The sequence below is a fragment of the Equus przewalskii genome, chromosome 2, assembly GCF_037783145.1.
Source record: "Equus przewalskii isolate Varuska chromosome 2, EquPr2, whole genome shotgun sequence".
In the NCBI taxonomy this organism is placed as follows: Eukaryota; Metazoa; Chordata; class Mammalia; order Perissodactyla; family Equidae; genus Equus; species Equus przewalskii.
In genome coordinates this window covers 6545304-6565982 of record NC_091832.1, presented here as the reverse complement: position 1 = coordinate 6565982, position 20679 = coordinate 6545304, and the positions used below count along the sequence as shown (strand labels likewise).

The window sequence follows — 20679 nt, the reverse complement described above, 5'->3', positions numbered from 1 at the left end:
AACCCAAGCCAAGTCTTTTAGCATAGATAGTTTGAGAGGAACTGAGGAGGGTTTGACTTCAGCTAAAATACAAGTCGTTCATTTGCAGTAAGGAAAGGAAGGCAGAGCGTAGGAGCGTGGTTACAGGCAGAGCAGAGTCATACGTCAGTTGGAAGTCATGGTGGCACATGGGAACTTGTAGATGTTCTTATTTTTGCTTCATTTTCTCAGTGAATTGGTAACAAAATCATCAGTCAGGTGAGGATGAAGGAGGAATGGTTGAAAAGAGATGGGAAATAGTTATCCACCAAGGTAGGAGAGCGTAGGGAACTGGAGAAATGCAGTAGCACAGCCAAGCATTAGGGGCCTGTTGGAGGAGGATGATATATCAAATTTAGAGGGAGACCAGTCAGTACGGTTTCGGGTTTCGGATTTCGGATTTTTCTCCACTCTCCCTCGTTTTGCTGCAGGTTCAGGATTAGAGTTCGTCAGCCGAGTGCAAGGAAAGGAGAGCAGGACTGGAGAAATGAAAGAATGATTTTCATGATGGACAGGAGAATCCAAGCTTTCAAGGAAGGAAGTGAGGATATAAGGGTAGTGTGAGCAATAGTGAAAAGGTAGTAGGATCAGAGGATTTTGAGTCTTGGCGGAGTTGCAGAACTTTTGGATTTTGGTGTTACAGAAAGAGAGCTAGAAAGGAAGAGGTTGTGGTGAGTTGGATGATTGAGATTACAGAAGGGTTACAAATATTTGTAACGAGAAGACCTAAGGTGTGAGTATGGAAGTGACAGGCAGAGGCGAGCGCGATGCCTGGAGGAGAGGAGCCGAGAGATCAGGGCATTGGAAGAATCATCTAAGAGAACTGAAATCACCAAGAATTATAACAATAGCAACAAATGACAATGAACCTGAAGCACAGGGGTCTACAGGTGACTGAAACGAGTGAGCGCTCTAGTCTCCGGTTATGACGTAATATTTAAAGCTCTTATTTTTAAAGGAAGACAGGGTTGAGGGGGTGTCTCTTCGAAGGACCTGAGCCCGCGGAGCAGCCGGAGGTCGGGAGCCGGGTCCGGGCTGCTGGGCTGAGCCTGCGCGGCGGGCGCGGGGGCGGCGCCAAGCTGGGGCTGGCGGTCAGGGGCGGGGCGTCTCGGGGGCGGAGTCTGCGCTCCGGGTCGGGCTGCGGCTGCGGCTGCGGCTGCTGCACTTCCAGCCTGTGAGGGAAGGAGGCCGAGGCCTGGGCCGAGCCCGGAGCCGCCGCTCGCCCGAGCCTCCTGGAGCCCCCGCGCCGGCTCAGCCTGGGGGCGGGCTCAGGCCCGGCCCGCCGCCAAACCCGGGACAGAGGCTGCACGCCCGAGGACCAGGCCGGCGCAGCCATGGTGAGGGAGCGAGGCCTGCCCGAGCCCGGCCCCCGCGGGCCTGCGCCTCCCCAGCGCTGGGGCCCCCTCTGCGCCCTGCCTTTACCTCTCCCCCTTGTTACCGCGCGCTCGTGACTCGCTCCTCCTTCCCCGCGTTCCCCGGCCACCTGCTGGGGTGACACCCCCCCCCCTTAATCTCTCTCCTCCCTGGTGACACCCTTTTTTATCACCCTTGTGACAGCCTCTTTCGCGGTCCCCTCTGCCGCCCCCTCCTCGTCCTTTATCCCGACCTTCCTTTTCTCCTCGACCATTTTATTTTGCCTCTTCGTCTCTTTGGGGATCTCTGCTCCTTCCCTCTTTTTCCTCCCTGTGTTTCGCTCCTGCTCTTTGCTCTCGCTTCTTACCCCCTTTCATCATTTTATCTCCACTGCGCCCTCCTCTCCGGCTCTTTTCTCCCCTTCGTCCTCTATCATCCACATTTCCTCTCCCCCGATCGGATGTCCTCGCTCCCCCGCGCCTGCAGCTGTCCCCATTTCCTTCTACGGGCTTCAGGGGTCTAAGCAGGAACAATTTGAGGGCGATTGCTTCCCAGGAACTGTAGGGCGGGCGGAGAGGGATTCGTAGGCTTTCTTCTTCCTTTTCTTTTATGCAGAGGGGAAGAGGGAGCTTGGAAGCCTTGTTACCGAGTGGGATTGCAAAACCTGAGTGGCAGTGTGTCTTGGAGTGAGACATGGGGTGACATGCATGCTATGACCTTATGAGACACCCAGCCTTTTGACAGAAATAACTAAAAATGTTTTGAAATGTATTTTTATTTTGAGCGTCGTTTAATGTGGCGGTGCAGTTTGGGAAATTTAAAAATGTTTATTTACAGGCTTGACTGTTCCTCAGAACAAATGTTTTGTTTTTGTTTGGAGGCAGAGTCCAGGGCGTCTGAAGAGAGAAAATCAGCTTGGCAGTTAGATTGTGACAGTCTCTTTAATACCTTCTGATGCCTTCCTTTGTTTTGCTCTCTCTGCCTTTAGTTGGGAGACCCTTATATTTGCTCATTTTCTCCTTCCCCTTGCAAAAGAGGTTGGGGCTTCAGTTGGTTTTTCACTGAGTTGGGTTACACATGCTTTGCAGTACATTTAATGAACATATTGCTCCATCATATGCAGCAATCTAAATTTTGGTCTCTGGGAGGAATAAGACCTTCTAGTCAAAACTGAGTCCTTGTAATCATGTTATCCAAGGAGGTTAGTCAATTTCTATTTTTCCCTCATCTATTTTTGAAAGTAGTTTATTATAAAATCGTTTAATCTGTGAACTTTCCCTAACTCACTGACTCTGCATTTTTAGGTTGTCGTTCTCCTGTGCCTGCCTCCACAACAGCCCTTCACATTCTCAACCTATCACACTGTCATTGTGTGTTAACCTGTTTCTCCCCTTGAAATGTGAGTTCTAGGCAGCAACTGTGCCTTACTTATTCCTGTCATTCCCAGTGCCCAGGGTGCCAAGTAGATGCTTGAATGATTCACTTTTTGATCCCATTTCCTATCTGACAAGTATAATCCTAAACTGAAATTTCAGACAACTAGTGGACTACATGGAAAAAGTGAGTTTGAGAATCTTATTTTTGGTGAAAAAGGAAATTTAGAAAGATGTGATGATTTCTTCAGAATAAAGAGCTGTCCTACCTGAAACACTAAATTGCTTGTTTTTGGAAGTGTTGACCCTCCCACTGAGAATGAACATGTGAATACAGAGGAGAAATTACGCACACCTTTTTGGGTATTTAGGATCCGAAAGTGTCATTTGAGCTGGGCCTGAAGGATGAATAGGATTTATATAGATCATTTTGGAAGGGGGAAGGATGCTTTGTTATGAAGATGAGTAGAAAGTAATTAGGATTTATTGCAGGATTACCTTTATGTAGCATGGAGAGATGCGAGAATGAGGATGTGTAGTAGAAAATGAGACTAGAAAGATGTATTAGGCATGATTATGGTTTAGACTTTGCCTCCAACTAGTTTGACTTTTCCTTGCTCGTTAAAACACACACAGAGTAAGAGTGTATCTATGGGATAGGTGAAGAGAAGGCAAAATATTAGCTTATGAGCTGGGAATTATCTGTAGAGTTTACTTTTTAAAAATTTCCTCGTGCAATATATGTAGTACACACTCAATAAATAGACTTGGACATTATTATAAAGCTTTGTTTTTTCAAAATTTTCATTGTTGTGTTTTGAATAGTTGAGATATCTGAGACAGGGGTTCTCAAACTTGACCATGAATCAGAATCACCTGGAGGATTTGAGGGCCACCACTTCCAGAGTTTGATTTATTAGGTCTAGACAAGGGCCTGAGAGTTTGCATTTCTAGCAAGTACCCATGTCATGCTAATGTTCCTGGTCTGTGAACCACACTTTGAGAACAACTGGTCCAACATACAGACTTTGCTTTTTATTCATCTAACAGTTTTTTGAGTGCCATTGACTGTGTTGGCATTGGGGATGTTACAAACAATAAAACAGATGTGGTCCCTGCCTTTTTTGTATCTCATGTATGTGGATAATATAGATATCAAGCAAAAGGAGTAATTTTTAATGTGAAGAGTGCTAAGGAAGGAAAAATTGTGGGGTCATGGTATGGGATAGTCAGAGATGGCTTCCCGGAGGGTCTTACTTACAGGAAGAAAAGTGAAGGGTTAAATTATAAGAGTTGTGTTGTGGAAAACCAAATAGAAGGAATGGTATATGTGAATGACCTGTGGTGGGATTCTCTTGCCTGCTTAGCTCTGCATATCCTGGAGTTCTAAGCTCATGGAATTCAAGGAAACTCCGTCTGCCCTGCCTATCCCTCAAAAAAACCTAAGTCGTACTCCTTAGGTAACCCTCTTTCATAGAAGACATATCAATGGTAATTTTATATTTCTTGTTGTGATTATTTGGTTAATGTCTGTCTCCACTCCCAGACTATAAAAAGCATTGTTAAAGAGGTGGTGTTTGACCGGCTGCTAAGGGCCAGGTGATGGTCTAGGCACTGGGGTTGCAGTAGTTAAAAAAAAGACATGATCCCTGTGGGGGAGGAGGGTAGACAATAAAAAGCAAATTTATAATGAGAAGTAGTTGTAAGTGCTAAGAAGAAATAAATCAGGGTAACATAGAAAGTGATATTGTATATGTGAGTATGGCAACTTTTAGATGGTATGGTTAGGCAGCAACATTAATAGCTAATATTTATTGAACATGACTGTATATAGCCCTATTTTAAGTGCTTTACATATTTTATCTCATTTAATTCTTTTTTTTTTTTGTTTTGAGGAAGATTAGCCCTGAGATAACTGCTGCCAATCCTCCTCTTTTCGCTGAGGAAGACTGGCCCTGAGCTAACATCCATGCCCATCTTCCTCTACTTTATACGTGGGATGCCTACCACAGCGTGGTGTGCCAAGTGGTGCCATGTCCGCACCTGGGATCCGAACCTGCGAACCCTGGGCTGCTGAAGCAGAACGTGCGCACTTAACCACTGTGCCACCGGGCTGGCCCCTCATTTAATTCTTATAGCAACTCACTGAGATTAGTACTAGCTCTGTGAAGATAGAGGCCATGTTTGTTTGGCTCGTGGTTGTATCCTTAACACTTACATAGTGCCTGGTGCATAATAAGTGCTCAATAAATATTTGTTGCGTGAATGAGTGATTTTGGGGATGATCAGAAAGTCAGGGAGGCTTTGTTGGGGAGGGACATTTGAATTGGAGGCTTTAACAAGTGAGGTTTTATTGGGTGAGAGTTTGGGGAGGAAAGCCATTCTTGGCAAAGGGACCAGCTTGAGGGTAGAAGCTGAGACAGAAGCAGGCATGTGTGTTCTGGGAAATGATGTGACTCTAGCATTGAGAGTGCTGGGAGATGAGGCTAGGTGAGCCTAGGGTCAGGTCATGGAGGACGTTGAATCGTAGGCTCAGGAGTTTTGGCCTCATTGTAAGGACCCTGAGTACCTTGAAAGGTTTTATTGTGTGATGGAATATCATAATTAAGAGATTTTGAGGATGATTACTTTAAATCAATGTGAAATATGATTTGGAGTGGGAAGAGCTGTTAGACTAGTCTGGGTGAAAAGTAAGTGTGTGAACTTGCACCCTAACCTTGTTAGGTGGTGGTCATTTAAACTAGAGGAAGGAGAATATTAGGGAAATGAAATATGAAGTTCTGGCACACCACTTTTTGGCTAAGTGAATTTTTCGTACAGGGATTGATATAGAGTTATAGACGAGGCACAGAATCACTAATAGCTTTGCAGTTTTGCTCACTGGGCCTCAGTTTTCATATATGCTGCCTTGACGGATTTATGAGACTATTATAACAAAGTAAATTTATCATATCAGAGCACTTTGTTTACAAGCTGGTCTCCCAAAGGTCATGTAGAGAGAATCAACACTTCCCAACTTTATTTAATTTGTTTAATAGTTTTTGTGTAGTATGAGAAAGGAGTAATTTTAAGTAAAATATATTTTATTTTTAAGTTACATATGTAGTTCATTTAATAATACATTGGACAAAATACATTAAAACAAATTTCAACCTTTTCCTGTTTAACATGATACATTAACATAAGATAAGCATTGTCATATTGTAAATGAATATATATTACAATGTAGGTTGAAATTATGTCTATGTCATCAAAATAGATAAGAACTAACTTTTTAACCTTAAATTTGGAATTCTTGCATTTTTGTATTGAAAAAATCAACAGGTTTTTATAATTGTTCTGTTTTGTTTCTAAATGACAAAATAAAAGGAATAGTTCCAGGCTGCAGGTTTGCTTGCAAGCCTGTCTCCACAAATAAAACATTGGAAGTATGAATAGTTCATTCTGAATAAATGAAAATCCAAATTGGATATAACTATCACCACATTTCATTTTTTAAGGCTTAAAAAAATACTGAGCTGTCTTGATGTACCATTTAAGAATTCTGATGAAATAAATGCACTCTTTTACGCTTATTTCATCATCGTTGTAGCTTGTGTTTTCTGTCTTTAACCAACAGTTCATTACAAGAATAAAAATAGTTTAAAACTACTGTGATGTTCGCTGTTCAGATGAAGTTATAACAAGTGAATGATTATAATATCATGAGCCAGTCTCCTAATTTCCACTAATTCACACATGTTCAGTAGATATATTTTTGGATACTCTCAAACTTATTTCATTTTTAAGAAGAAAATTTTAAATAATTACTTTAGTAAATGGTCAAAAATATACAATTTGAAGTAGACATCAATATTGAATTTAATGACGTGAGCAATCCATGAATTGGGAAATGCTGACTAGAATGCTACTTTGTTCATAGCTTCTAAAGCTAGCCCTTAAAAAACACATTTAACCAATAAGTGGCAAAAGTTGTCATCATTTGCAATGAACTAAAAGATATTTTTAATGCTAATAATTAAAATAGAGAAATAATGTTAAAACAAAATTCTTGAATGCTGGGACATGTATTTAGAGAAGCATGATCTCATACGATAGCTTTCATTTAGTGAGCACACAATGTATCAGATGATGTACTAATTAATCTTCACGGTTCCGTGAGGTTGATCATGTTTTCTCATTGCACAGATAAGACAACTGAGGCTTTGAGAACTCAAGCAACTTCCCTGTGGTCAAATAGCTAATAAGTGACAGAGCAGGATTCAAGCACAAGTTTGTCTGACCTCCAAGCCTGTGCTATTTCAGACACCTTCCCTGGACTCTATGAGGTTGTAGGAATCAACTGGATTCAGGCATCTAAAATGTTTGTACCATTGTTTTCATTATAAAAGTAATTGATATTTATTGAAAGAAAATTGGTCAAAGGGAGTGTGCAGGTCTTTGGTTCTTGATCCATATTGCCAAATTGCCTTTTATAAGTCACTCGAAGGAGAATATCAGATATGGAATGGCATTCTGTCTTTAGCATTTAGATACCTTTCACTAGTGACCATTGAACAGCTAGGGAGACATGACAGGAATGTACTTTCAGAATACACTAGTTGAGGGGAAAAAAGGCAAAAGCCTGGTAGGACTTCAGTATTATTTAAAAATGATATTGTACTCTAATTCTAACAGCATCTGTTATGCATTGAAAATAGTGTATGTTTTAAGGTGTTACTGTGTACAGAGCATACTTGTACGCATATGAATTTGTAGACTCTTCCCAATACTTAAGGAGCCTGCAGTTGGGGCCCTGCTAGTTTACGGTGGTCTTATGGGGCTGCTGTGGCCGTACAAGCTGTACTGCACAACTCAGGTGACCAGACATATGGATAGCAAGGGGTCTACAAAGATTTGTTTCCTGTGTATTTGGTAGTGTGTGGCACATAGTAGGGGCTCAGCAAGTAGTTGTTTTGCATAGTGTACTAGCACCCTTGTGATCTCATCCTTTAATGATGTAATCATTTTATGAGAACTAGTCTTTGCATTTTATGCTCAGTAATACTGAGCACACGTCATGCTCTTTTGCCTGTCTCCAAGTTTTGCTTACACTTTTCCTTTTGACTAGAATGCTGTCTCCCCTGTGACTTCTTATCTGTTTAACCTTCAAATGTCCCCTTAAGCCCTATCTGCTTTGTGAAGCCTTCATTTACCTCCAGACAGCCTTAGGTTCCTCCTTTCCATCTGCTTCTTCTGTACTTTATACAGCCTGGGTTACAGCAGTGGTGGTGGTGGTGTTAACGAGGGTGACTGTGTTTCCAGATTGTGAGCTCTCTGAGGGGAAGGACAGTACTGTGTTTTTTCAACTTCACGTCTTAAGCACTTAGCATACTGCCTTATAAATAAGTAGATAAATATTAGTTCAGTGAAAGAATGTGTGTACTTTGTAAAGAGTTGCATAAGGCGATGTTAGCAGATGAGAATTATGAAAGGCGGGCGGGGTGGAAGGTGAACACTCTGTACAGATCCCCTGAGGGGAAAAAGAGGTTTGATGGGTAAGAAATGTTGGATCAGGTAGGTTCTCTGACTAGCCTAAGTGGTACCTTTGACCTTGGATAAATGTTTTTGTCCAGAGAGTTCAGCAGGAAGAGTTGGGGAGGAAGCCAACTTATTTCGAGATGAATTGCAAGGCAATATCACTTTGTTTAAATACTTACAAATTACTTGTCTATAATTTGTGAAGTTGTCCTTCCAGAGAATAGAATATTTAAACCCAGATAATAAAGAATCAGTTGCTGGTAGAGGGGTGCTTAGTTATTTAAACATTTTCTTAGTTCCATATAAAGATCTTTTGGTTTTTCTTTTTTCCTGTCTCCAGTTCTCCTTTGTATAAACATTTTTCTTAGCCCTCCAGCATCTGAATGCCTGTTCAATGTCATATTCTCCTTTTCTAAGGGCATTAAAAAAAGGTTTGAATGTTCTTGGTTATGTAATGTCGGTTGTTTTCTTTTCATAGGTCTTTGGCAAATAATTTCACCTCTCTGCCTCCATTTTTAAATCTCTGAAATGAAGAAGTTGTATTCAATCCTCTCTATGATCCCTTCCACCTCTTAAAAAATGTAGTAATATTCCAGCAAGGTAAACGTAACTGTTCTAGTAGATACATTCTATTAACTATAATACTGTTGGATCAGAGCAAGCTGCTTTTACAGGTTTAAGTTTTGCGTAAACTTGATCTCTTATCTCTTTGAATATATTACCGAACTTTTCATACCAGAAACCCTTCATTCAATTATGTTAATATTTGCATAGTACTTTAGTATTTTAAAGATATTTTCCTGTACATTCCATTTATTCCTCACTGCCATTCTGTGAGGTAGTCAAGATAGAGGTTTAGCATCAATTTTACAGATAAGAAAACTGAGAAGTTAATTTATTTTCCTAAGGTCACACAGCTAGTAAGTAGCAGAGCCAGGACTGACTGCAAGCCCAGTGCTCTTTCCATTATTAACCTGGCTTCTCTGCTTACCGTATTATATTTCAAAACTCATGCTAGTAGTTAAGAGGAAAATAATGTTTAAAGTATCTTTTTGAGTTAGCGATTCCTATGATCTGCTCATCTGCTTGGTGATCACTGACCTGAATTTTTGTTTTGTTTCTTAGAATAGCTTTATGCATGAGCTAGGATGGAAGGGAAGGGGATTTATGTACCTTTCCAGGCCTTGTTCTTTTTTAGATAGAATTCTAGCTCCTTGCCCTTTAGCACATAGCCATTTGCCACACTGACCAGGCCTTGGAGTGATATGTGCAAGGACCTTGCCTTACCTGCATTTTTATCTGGCGTCTAGAGATCTCTGAAGAGTGGTTCGTGATTTTTAAAAAAGAAAACAACTCCCCAGAGTCCATGCCAGATAGTTCAGTGTATCTGTGCCCACGAGCACAATATATTTGTGTCCTTGATAGCACCTTCTAGACTTTCTTCCTCGTTTGTCAAATGATTGTGTTTGGGGAAGGGGAAGGTAAAGGAATTAGATCACATCTAAGGTTATATTAGATGTTTATTCCTGGAAGTCTGACTTGGTTGAATCGGTAGTAGAAAATACTAGGGGAAAAAACCCCACGTAAACTAAGAAGAGATTTCCCATAGAGTACTACTAAAATGAGGAGTCGAAGATTGTCCAGTATCTGAAGTTTCTTATACCTGTGAACTCAAATGACGCTTGTCTGCCTTTCGATTTTATTCTTTAATTTCATAGCTAGACTTGGGACTTAATATTTCTCTCTGGACATATAGTCTCTTTCTCTAGGGGCAAATAAGTATTTTAAATACATCTAACAATAAATTTGTGCTTGACTGTTCATTATTCATTCAATAAACATTTAGTGCCCACGATGTAGAAGGTATTGTTTTAGGCTCTAGGAATACAGCAGTGAACAAAACATAGTGTTTGTTCGATGGAGTTTATATTCTATAATAATAGCTAACATTTACTGAGCAGTTAATATATGCCAGTCACTATTCTAAGTGTCTTGCACTTAGAATTTATTTAATTCTGACAACAATCCTGTAACGTAGGTACTGTTATTGTCTGCATTTACAGATCATGAAACTGAGGTGTGGAGAGATTACGTACCTTGCCTAAAGTTACATCGTTTTGTAGGTGGTAGAGCTGGCATTTTAATCCAGACAATCTGATGCCCAAGCCCACATTTTTTCACCACAGTATTACATAGTCCTTCAGAGAGATATCAATAAAAATTTTATTTCTAATCAAAATTGTCAAGTTTGTAATATTTGTAGTCACCTGGTTCCTGGCCCAATCTTCAGGAAAAAAATCATCCAGGGATGCAAAAATAGTAGTATCAAAGCCATTGTCTTCTGTTGAAGGATTTGTCAGTCTTAGGAACCTTTCAGGCAGGAGATGAGATTTTTGAGCCTGATTCGGTTGGGACTGAGGCAGTTACGTAAAGCCAGGACCCTAAAATGCCCAAACCCTTCATGAAAAGGTGGACTGAAAAATATCTGCAGATGGTGTAGGGAGACAAAGAAGCTTGTTTGTCTTGACGTGGACTCTGGATGGGAAAAGTCTCCCTTGAGAATCTACAACCGTGAACTGCTGTCCTGTGTGTCTGAAACTTAAGTTTATGTTACTAGTGCAAGGTCACGGCTAGCAAGTGGGAAGGGAGCATTTTCTGAGTGATTACTCTGTCAAGCATTGTTCCGGGAGCTTTAAACGCACTTTCTCACTTCATCCTGAGGTTAACATCAAGAGATAAGTTCTAATATTATCCCCATTCTACAAAGGACAGAACCAAGGGTTAGAAAAGCTAGATAATTTGAGTGTAACACCACTAGAATTCAAATCCAGGTCCAGTATTCTTCTTGGGAACCACATGCCTCTGGAAAAGTCACTTCATTTTTGTGCCTCAGCTTCCGTATCTGTAAAATGAAATTTGTATTTTTCCTTTCACTTTGTAAGGTTATTGGGTATATCACATGAAATAAAGGATATGAATTTGCTTTGTTTTCTGTAAGATATTGTTACCAGCATCATCCATAAAGTGTATTTTTCCTTTTAATTAACCAAAAGAGAGACCTTATCACTCAGTGATTCTGAGGTCCACAAGCTCTGTCTTGAGGAATTAAGGCAATTTTATGACTTTTTATATCAGGTGTTTCCTGTAGTCTTGTCTCATGGGGAGAAATAAAATGAGTTTTGAGATGTTAGCATGTAGTAATTTACTAATTCTTTCAACAAGTAATTTACTGGATGCATTTTATGGGGCCTCACTTCCCAAGAATAGAAGATGCCTGATCTGTGAGGCTCTATTTCATTATTTGTCACACCAGCAGCAATGGAAACCCTCCAACAGGAGACTGCAATTGCTATAAGTAGTCAATTCCCAGTGTCGCCCACTTCCCCGATTGGTAGAAATGGATGGGCCACTGCCTAGAATATTGTAATGCTTCCTTGCCATGACCCTGGCAGTACAGTAACAGAAGAAAGCTTTTAAATATCTAAAACAAACCAACCAACAAAATAGATAACTAAGTGATGTGCAAGTGACTGAGAATGCCTCTAAGCTGAGTGTTGTGTAAATGACTAAATACTTCAAGGAAGGGGAGTATAAGAAAGCAAAAAAAAAAAAAAAAATTATAAGGGAGATTAAAAGAAAACCATGAGAAGGTTTAGGAAGAGTTAGTGAGTGTGTGAGACTCGTGAAAGACAGAGCCTGTGGCCTTCAGAACCTCTGAGTAATGAGGTCTCTCTTCTGGTTAGTTGCAAGGAAAAACACACATTGTGGATGATGCTGGTAACAATGTCTTACAGTAAACAGTGCATACTTGTGTCCTTTATTTCATTTGATACAATAACCTTATGAAGTGAAAGGAAAAGTATTACAAATTTCATTTTACAGATAAGGAAGCTGAGGCATGAAAATGAAGTAGCTTCGCCAGAGGCATTGCAGTTAGGAGGAGGAATACTGGACCTAGAATTTTAATGAATGATAGATAAGTAGTGATCTTCTTTGTTGTCAGGGAGGTAAGGAGCTGGATTCTGAAGAAATGGAAAGCCAACCAAAAAGATATACTGCTAATACGTGCATGTGTGTCTTTCCTGGAGTGTGTGTGTGTGTGTGTGTGTGAGAGAGAGAGAGAGAGAATGAGAGGGTTGATGTCTCAGTCAGACATTTTCTTGTTAGTAGAAATTAGTATGTGCCTCAAAAAGTAGTAAGATGGAAAAGCTGTTTTGAGGAGCTATTCTACTCCCTTTTCTGCCCTGTTTCATTGCCTCGTGCCCCCAGGTGTGCCATGTTCTTATAAGAAGCAGTAGTTCACAAGTGGGGAATCTGCTTATAGGTAGTTCATTTATTCACTTACTCAATAGACACTGAGCATTTGCTCTGTGCCAGAGCATGGGATACAGAAATGGATAGGGTATGGGTCCTAACCCCAGTGGTTTTCCATGCTTAGGACATGGAGCTCCTGATGGATGATGACCTATTCTAAAAATTCTTTCCTTAACTTCTAGGGCCTGGTAAATAATGCGGTTTTCCACGCTAGTAATTTTTATATTCTATTAAGGGTTCCATACTGGAGAACTACTTAGTGAATTATTAAGAATTACTACAATTTAGTAATCATGTAGCTAAAGTTAGATTACTAGAGTTTACTGAGGACTATAGTCTTTTATGAAGAAGTCTGTCTCACACTTGAAGTGTTGCGAGCTCCTACTACATGTGTACAAATGTAGCTTGTTGGGATTCCTGATTTCTCAGGAGAGAGCTTTGTAATCGATGCATCAGTAGTGTTGTCTGAGTTGGTGGTACTTTTGTATTGTTGCTAGTTTTGTATCTTAATTATGAATTATCATTAATTTAACTTTATTATTGCTATCATTTATTGTGATTTATTTGGTTAACCTAGTGTGTGATGATGTATATTTGCATTGATAGTACTTTTGACATAAAAATTTCTAAATTTAGACTTTGACAATGTATTGTTATTCAAATAGAAAACATCCATGTTCTTGTTGTTAAAGCAGATGTCTATACAATTTCCTTGTAGTGAACAGGGTTAATCTACAGTTCCAGTACAATAAAATCAAAGTTAATTCTCCAAAGGAAAAAAGCATTTCCTTGTAGTGATACTTCATAGTTAATGCTGTTTTCCTCTGAAACTTGGGAACCGAGAGAGATTGGTAGACCATAAGGTTTTTGCCCCACCTAAGTAGGCTACAGACAAAAAACCTTTGAGAACTACTATCTTTCCTTGAACTCATAGTCTAGAGGGGGAGACAGCCTTCTAAGCAAATGAAAGTTAGACAGTAGATAATTGTAATTGAACTGTGCACAAGCTGCCGTGTGATTATCTCTGCCTGGGTTTTGGGATGTGAGGGACAGCTTCATGGAGGAGTGAACATATCTACTGGCTCCTGTAGTGTGAGTAGGAATTTGACAGATGGACAGGTGAGGAAGAGCATTCTAAGGAGAAGGAACAGCATATCTAAAGAAAGGGAGGCATGGCTACTGATGCAGGCTCGGTGAGCTGAGGAGTCGAAAGGAAGATTTCTTGGACTCTCAAGTTCTGGTGGTAGTGCTCCTTTATTCAGAGAATAGCATGGGGACAGGACCCATGGGCAGTGAAGAGCTGCAAATATGGGCTGAGGGTAAGGCTAAATTTATAAGGCATAGGTATGTGAGTTATTTCTTTAAAAGACAAGGGAAAGATTATGTAAAAAAGTCGTTAAAATGATATCAGTGCAGGTGGGGTCTGGTTATCGGATGGTCCTATAACTTTGGATACAAATCAGGTCGGATCAGGTCAGGACATCCTATGCTTCCTGGAGGATGATATAGATGGCTCTGTAGCGCAGGACGCCTTGACCTTCTCTCTGTGGGGCGGCCTTGATCCTCATCAGCTACCACTGGTAACATTTCCTTCTCTGAACCTCAGCAAAAATAATCTCTGTTCTCCTTACCTCACCGAGTCATAATGATTGTTTTGAAAAGACTTTATAAATTAAAGTGCTAGACAGATGTTTAATGTCGAAGATTCTCCTTATTACTTTTCTTTCTTTCTTTTCAACATTTGAGAGTGTTCTGTGTCTCCTGTAGGTAGTGCCATGCATGTCAAGACCTCCGCTGACCTTCTTTCAGTCTAGTCATTCTTTTCTCCTGTTTTGTTGTTGTTGTTGTTTGTTGTTGTTCCTTCAAAGCCTTGCTCTGTGATATCTAAAGGCAAGAGCAGAAGAGAAGATGTGTCTGTATACCTAGCTTTAATAGTGGGAGAAAGTCCTTAATTGCTTATGTATGACTAGTTAAGTTTTGACTATGTAGTCTAGTCTCAGAGTAAGGTCATAATCCCTGGAACATAATCCTGCAGCTCAAAAGTCATTTCAAAATAACTCCAAGTCTTTATTGGCAAATTTTGGAACATTGTGAAGTATAGTAGAGTTCACAGATATGCTTCTAAAAATTCCCTCTTTATTCCTATGTACTTCCCTTATTCATCATAGCTGCTTCCCTACCTTTCCCCTGAAAACCCTCTCAAAACTCCCTTCCAACCCAGTCCATCATTATCAGGTGGGAAAACCTCTGGGGACCATAAGGCTGCATAGGGAAAGGGCATAAGAACCGTGGTGAGAAGCTACGTTACAGCAGATTGAGGAGAAATAAGTGTGCGTGTGTGGACACAAACACACATTCTCCTTCAAAATTAAAATAATTTTATTGAATCTAATTTAAAAAGTCTATTCTTACTAGTTTGAATACATATATTATTGAAAAATATGACCACCATTGATAAAATTGATGCTGTTGTTTGGTTATCTTATAATATTTGAAAAGCAGAAGCGTGAACACAGCTTTTTTTAATTTCCACAAGTTTTTGTTTTTGTCTTTTTTCCATTTTTAATAATTTGATGTACTTAGAATACCATAGGAAAGATTTATGTAATCCATGGAACCTAGTAAATAAATACCTAAAAACCCAGCATCCAACTTAAGAAATAGAACATGACCACTGCCATGTTTTTCCCTGTGGGCCACATTCCTCTGTGCCATTTCCCCCACCCCCAAGGTATCCACTGTCCTTTTTTTTTAAATCTTTTCCTTGTTCTTCTCTATAGATTTACCACAATATATTGTTTAATTTAGAAGTGGATTTATAATCTTCTGAAATAACTTCTCAGGCAATATCATTTCCTATGCCTGTATAGATGTTTAATTGAAATCCTGTTGCATATACAGGGTTTTTTTTTTTAGCTTAGATTAATATTTTATTCTTAGCATTTTGCCATGTCATTAAAAGTTATTCAGAAACATACTTATTGCTGTATAATATTCTGTGAAGTTGATATAACATAATTTGCTTACCATTTCCCCCTATTTTAGTGTGGGGTTTTTTGGTCAGAAAAACTGTGATTAATCTCTTTCTGTAAATGTCTTTGTTAATATCTCTGATTATTTCTCCTTTGTTTGGTAAATTCTTGGATGAAGAAGTACTGGATCAAGAGTATAGGTTTTTTTTAAGATTGTTATTGAATCTTTCTTATCCAGAAAAATTGTGCCAATTTACAATCTGGCCATCATAGAATTTGAGAGGACCAATCGGGGCAAACTTTATTTGAATGATTCACAATGTCAGGATTATATCCTGTTCCAGAAAACACCATGTTAACCAAAAAAAGTTCAATAAAGGGCTGTGCTGGTCTTCCAGGCTGGGGTTGTTGTTTTCCTATTTGCCATAGGAGATTTTCTCAGCCGTGGTTCAGGGACCCTGCCCTTCTGCCCGCTGTGCTTGTGATAGTTGACGCTAGGGTTGAGTTCTCTGTTCTGATCACTCCCTCTGAGAGTTTCTCTGTTCTTACTACTCAGCTGTCACCACTAGGGGGTGATATTTCAAACTGTATGTTCAGCTTAGTTCTTTCACCAAAGCGTTGGTTCCTCTTCTGTTCTTGCCTAAACAAATACAACAAATTCTCCTGAAGAAATAATCCCTTGCCTGGTCGTATCAGTTTTGTCAGTGAGATCATTTCTTTAGACGAAGAGTGCTAGGATAAGAGCTGTGTATTAAAGAGCCGGGTTGGGCCAGATTGAGTAGAAGCCATTTTGATTAATTAAAAAGAACTCTCCTGTTTGTTCTTCCTAGGAATTGTTTAGTCTTTGATCAAATGGAGTCAGACTTGACCTCCTTTCTCCTCTACTTTTTTAGTAGGAGCTTTGTTTTTGCTCTGCCTGGGGCGTGCCTAGTTGGTTAAGGAAAAAATCCCTCTGAGCAGGAATTTCCAAGAGATGAATTGTTTAGACACTGAATTCCAGCTTCTGCTTTATCCTTTCTTTGGTAGTCTTCCTGTGCTGCTCCTATTTGTTTAAGAATAAAATAGGAAACATGATCTCTCAGTACCTCTTTGTTAGCTTAAATGACGGGGATTTGGGGAAATCACGATGGTAGCGTAGGTTTTGGAGTAGATTTCAGATAACCTGAGTATAGTTCTAGTTTTGTCACTGGCTTAACATGTAACCTCTCTGTTCTTTGTCTTTAAATGGGGGTGATTATCCTTGTTCACAACACAGACCTGCTTTGAGTGTCAGGTAAGATAATATTTTTGGAATTAGTATTTAAAGTTGAAAAGATAGTATATTGCAGCAGATAAGGGCATAGGCTCTGGAGCCACTTTTCCTGGGTTTGAATCCTGGCTCCGCCCCTTACAAGCAGTGTGTTTCCAGACATACTGCCATTATCCCAAGTTCTCTGGTTCCTGTTTTATCTCATTTAATCCTCTCAACAACTTTATGAGGTAGGTATTATTATCCTTATTATAAGATGAGAAAGCTGATGAACAGAAAGGTTAGGTATCTTCTATAATATCATACAGTTAGCAAGTGAAAAGTTGGGATTTACACTCTAGCTCCAAAGCCCAGGCTATTAACTATTAGGCAGATGCACGTCCCAGCAGAAGAGCAGCTGACTAGGAAAGTCTTATGCTTACTAATAGGAACTGACAGAGATAAGGGGGAATTTCTTTGAAAAGAAAAATTTGTGGGTTCCAAAAACCTGCTTTTGTTCCGTGTTGAACAAATTTTACCAGTTGGAAAAAATTTTTTAGAATGATTAATTAAATACTCTGAGTGTTCATATATTACTGCCTGGGTTTGTTCTGCTAAAATAGCTTCTAAAAATTATGTACTTAGAAGGTTTATATGTCTCCCCTCTGACAGTTACCCAACTTTGATTTATTTTCTCTTCTGCGAAATTATTAGATTATCTTGAAATTTACCAACTGAGGTGAAAGGTGTAATTTACCATCTGGGTGATGAATTTTAAAATTTAGGAGGATGATACAACGAAGAGTAGAAAAAGCAGGAAGAATTCATAGTGACAATTCAGGAAATAAGAATAGGCAAAATTCTGTGAGGCAGAAGTTGAATTTGATGAATTATTTCCTCTGAATTTTTTCTAATGTGTCCTAGTTACATCTGGCTGCAGAGGAGCCTGGAATATGTAGCTTTATTACAGGGAGTTATGTGCTCAGGTGAAAATAAAAGATTGTATTAATGTGGAAGAAGAGATGTTATAGTTGGCAGCTAACAGTCTGCCACACTGGGCCAACCATTTATGAAGTCTGTTTCCTCATTTATAAAATAGTGGCTTTGATACCTACCTTACTCAGTTACAACAAAATCAAATATGTCAATGTGGAAGCACTTTGTAAACTGTAAAATAACCTGTAAGTATTTTATGATAACTTTTTGATGATAGAAATCACATGCTGTATAGAAAGCTTGATTTATTCAGAGAAGACAACTGATAGCATATCACCCAGAGTTAACTACTATTAACATTTTGATGTATTTATTTCTAGTCTTGTGTTTACAGTTTTATAAACTAATTCTTATTACAGTTTTATTGAGATAAAATTTACATACCATATGACTCACTCATTTAAAGTATATCCAATTCAATGGGGTTTTTTTCTTTTTCTTTTCTTTCTTTCTTTCTTTCTTTCTTTTTTTTTTTTTTTGCTGAGAAAGATTAGCCCTGAGCTAACATCTGTGCCAGTCTTCCTCTATTTTGTATGTGGGCACTGCCACAGCATGGCTTAACGAGTGGTGTGTGTCTGTGTCCTGGATCCGAACCCGTGAACCTGGGCTGCTGAAGCAGAGCATGCAGAATTTTAACCCTCTGGCTGTGGGGCCAGCCCCTCAATGGTTTTTAATATATTCATAGAGTTGTGAAACTATAACCACAAGCAATTTCAGAACATTTTCATCACCCCAAAAAAGAAGCCCTGAACTTGTTAGCATTCGCTTTTCATTGTCCTCCAACCCTCCCTCCGCCAGCCCTAGGTATCCACTAATTTACTTTCTGTCTCTACTATAGATTTGCCTGTTCTGGACATTTTGTATAAATGCAATCATAAATCAAATGGAATCATGTGGTCTTTTGTAACTGGCTTCTTTCACTTAGCATAATGTTTTTGAGGTCTATCCATGTTGTATGATGTTATCAGGATTCTTTTTTTTTTTTTTTTTGCTGAATAATATTCCATTGTGGAGATTTACTATGTTTTGTTTATCTATTCATCAGTTGATAGACGTTTGGGTTGTTCCTACTTTTCAGCAGTTACGAATAATGCTTCTCTAAACATTCATTCACGTACCGGTTTTTATATGACATATGTTTTCATTTCTCTTAGATATATACCTGGGAGTGGAACGGCTAAGTTATATGGTAATTGCTAGACTGTTTACCAAAGTGGCTGCACCATTTTACATTCCCACCAGCAATGTATGAGAGTTCTAGTTTCTCCACATCTTCACCAGCGCTTGTTATTATCTGCCTTTTTGTTATAGCTATCCTAGTGGGTGTGAGGTGTTATTTCATTGTGATTTTGATTTGCATTTCCCTGATGACTAATAATGTTGAGCATTTTTCGTGTGATTATTGGTCATTTGTATTTGGAAAAATGTCCATTCAGACCTTTGCCTATTTTTAATTGAGTTGTCTTTTTATTATTGAGTTCTATGTATTCTAGATACAAATTCCTTATTAGATGTATGATTTGCAAATATTTTCTTCTGTTCTACAGATTTTCTTTTCACTTTCTTGATGACCTTTTTTTTTTATTGTGGTAACATTGATTTATAATATTATATAAATTTTGGGTGTACGTCATTATCCTTTGATTTCTGTGTAGATTACATCATGTTCCCACCCAAAGACTAATTAGTCTATCACCAAACACATGTACCTAATCACCCCTTTCACCCTTCTCTCTCCCCCTTTCTCTGGTAACCACCAATTCAGTCTCTGTCTCTATGTGTTTGTTTGTTGTTGTTTTTATCTTCTATTTATGAATGAGATCATGTGGTATTTGACTTTCTCCCTTTGACTTATTTCACTTAGCGTAATACCCTCAAGGTCCATCCATGTTGTCACAAATGGCCAGATTTCATCCTTTTTTATGGCTGCGTAGTATTCCATTGTGTCTATATACCATATCTTCTTTATCCTTTCATCCCTTGATCAGCACCTGGGTTACTTCCAAGTCTTGGCTATTGTGAATAATGTTGCAGTGAATGTAGAGGTGCATATATCTTTATGCATTCGTATTTTCATGTTCTTTGGATAAGTACCAGCAGTGGAATAGCCGGATCATATGGTAGTTGTATTCTTAATTTTTTGAGGAATTTCCATAGTTTTCCATAGTGGCTGCACCAGTTTGCACTCCCACCAGTATATGGGAGTTCCCTTTTCTCCACATCCTATCCAACACTGGTTATTTCCTGTCTTGTTAATTATAGCGATTCTGACAGGCATGAGATGATATCTCATTGGAGTTTTGACTTGCATTTCCTTGACATTTAGTAATGTTGAACATCCTTTCATGTGCTTGTTGGCCATCTGTATATCTTCTTTGGAAAAATGTCTGTTCAGATCTTTTGTCCATTTTTTAATTGGATTGTTTTTTTGTTATTGAGATGTATGAGTTCTTTATATATTTTTTATACTAACCCCTTATCAGATATACAGTTTGCAAATATGTTCTCCCAATTGTTAGGTTGTCTTTTTGTTTTGTTGATGGTTTCCTTTGCTGTGCAGAAGCTTTTTAGTTTGATGTAGTCCCATTTGTTTATTTTTTCTGTTGTTTCCCTTGCCTGGTCATACATGGTACTTAAAAATATGCTGCTAAGACTGATGTCAAAGAGCATGCTGCCTATGTTTTCTTCCAGAAGTTTCATGTCTTACATTCAAGTCTGTAGTCCATTTTGAGTTACTTTTTGTGTGTGGTGTAAGATAATGGTGTACTTTCATTCTTTTGCTTGTGGCTGTCCAGTTTTCCCAGCACCATTTATTGAAGAGACATTCCTTTCTCCATTGTATGTTCTTGGCTCCCTTGTCAAAAATTAGCTGTCCATAGATGGGTGAGTTTATTTCTGGGCTCTC

The 20679-nt window shown here is 39.1% G+C and overlaps 1 protein-coding gene across 5 annotated transcripts in view; it reads left to right on the top strand.

Moving 5' to 3' along the window:
• The first annotated feature begins 959 nt into the window (after nucleotides 1–959).
• The window catches only part of ZYG11B (zyg-11 family member B, cell cycle regulator), a 90211-nt gene continuing 70491 nt past the window's right edge, over nucleotides 960–20679 (top strand). Inside the window, exons 1-3 of one of the 5 annotated variants that reach the window (XM_070609606.1) lie at nucleotides 1180–1355; nucleotides 2676–2770; nucleotides 6933–7107. Coding sequence is in view for 1 of the 5 variants with exons in the window: in XM_070609604.1 (XP_070465705.1) it covers nucleotides 1353–1355 (3 nt within the window). In the remaining 4 variants the exon portion in view is untranslated. Of the gene's footprint in view, nucleotides 1356–2675; nucleotides 2771–6932; nucleotides 7108–20679 lie in introns of all 5 variants that reach the window. The other 4 variants (XM_070609605.1, XM_070609604.1, XM_070609607.1 and 1 more) reach the window with 4 other exon arrangements.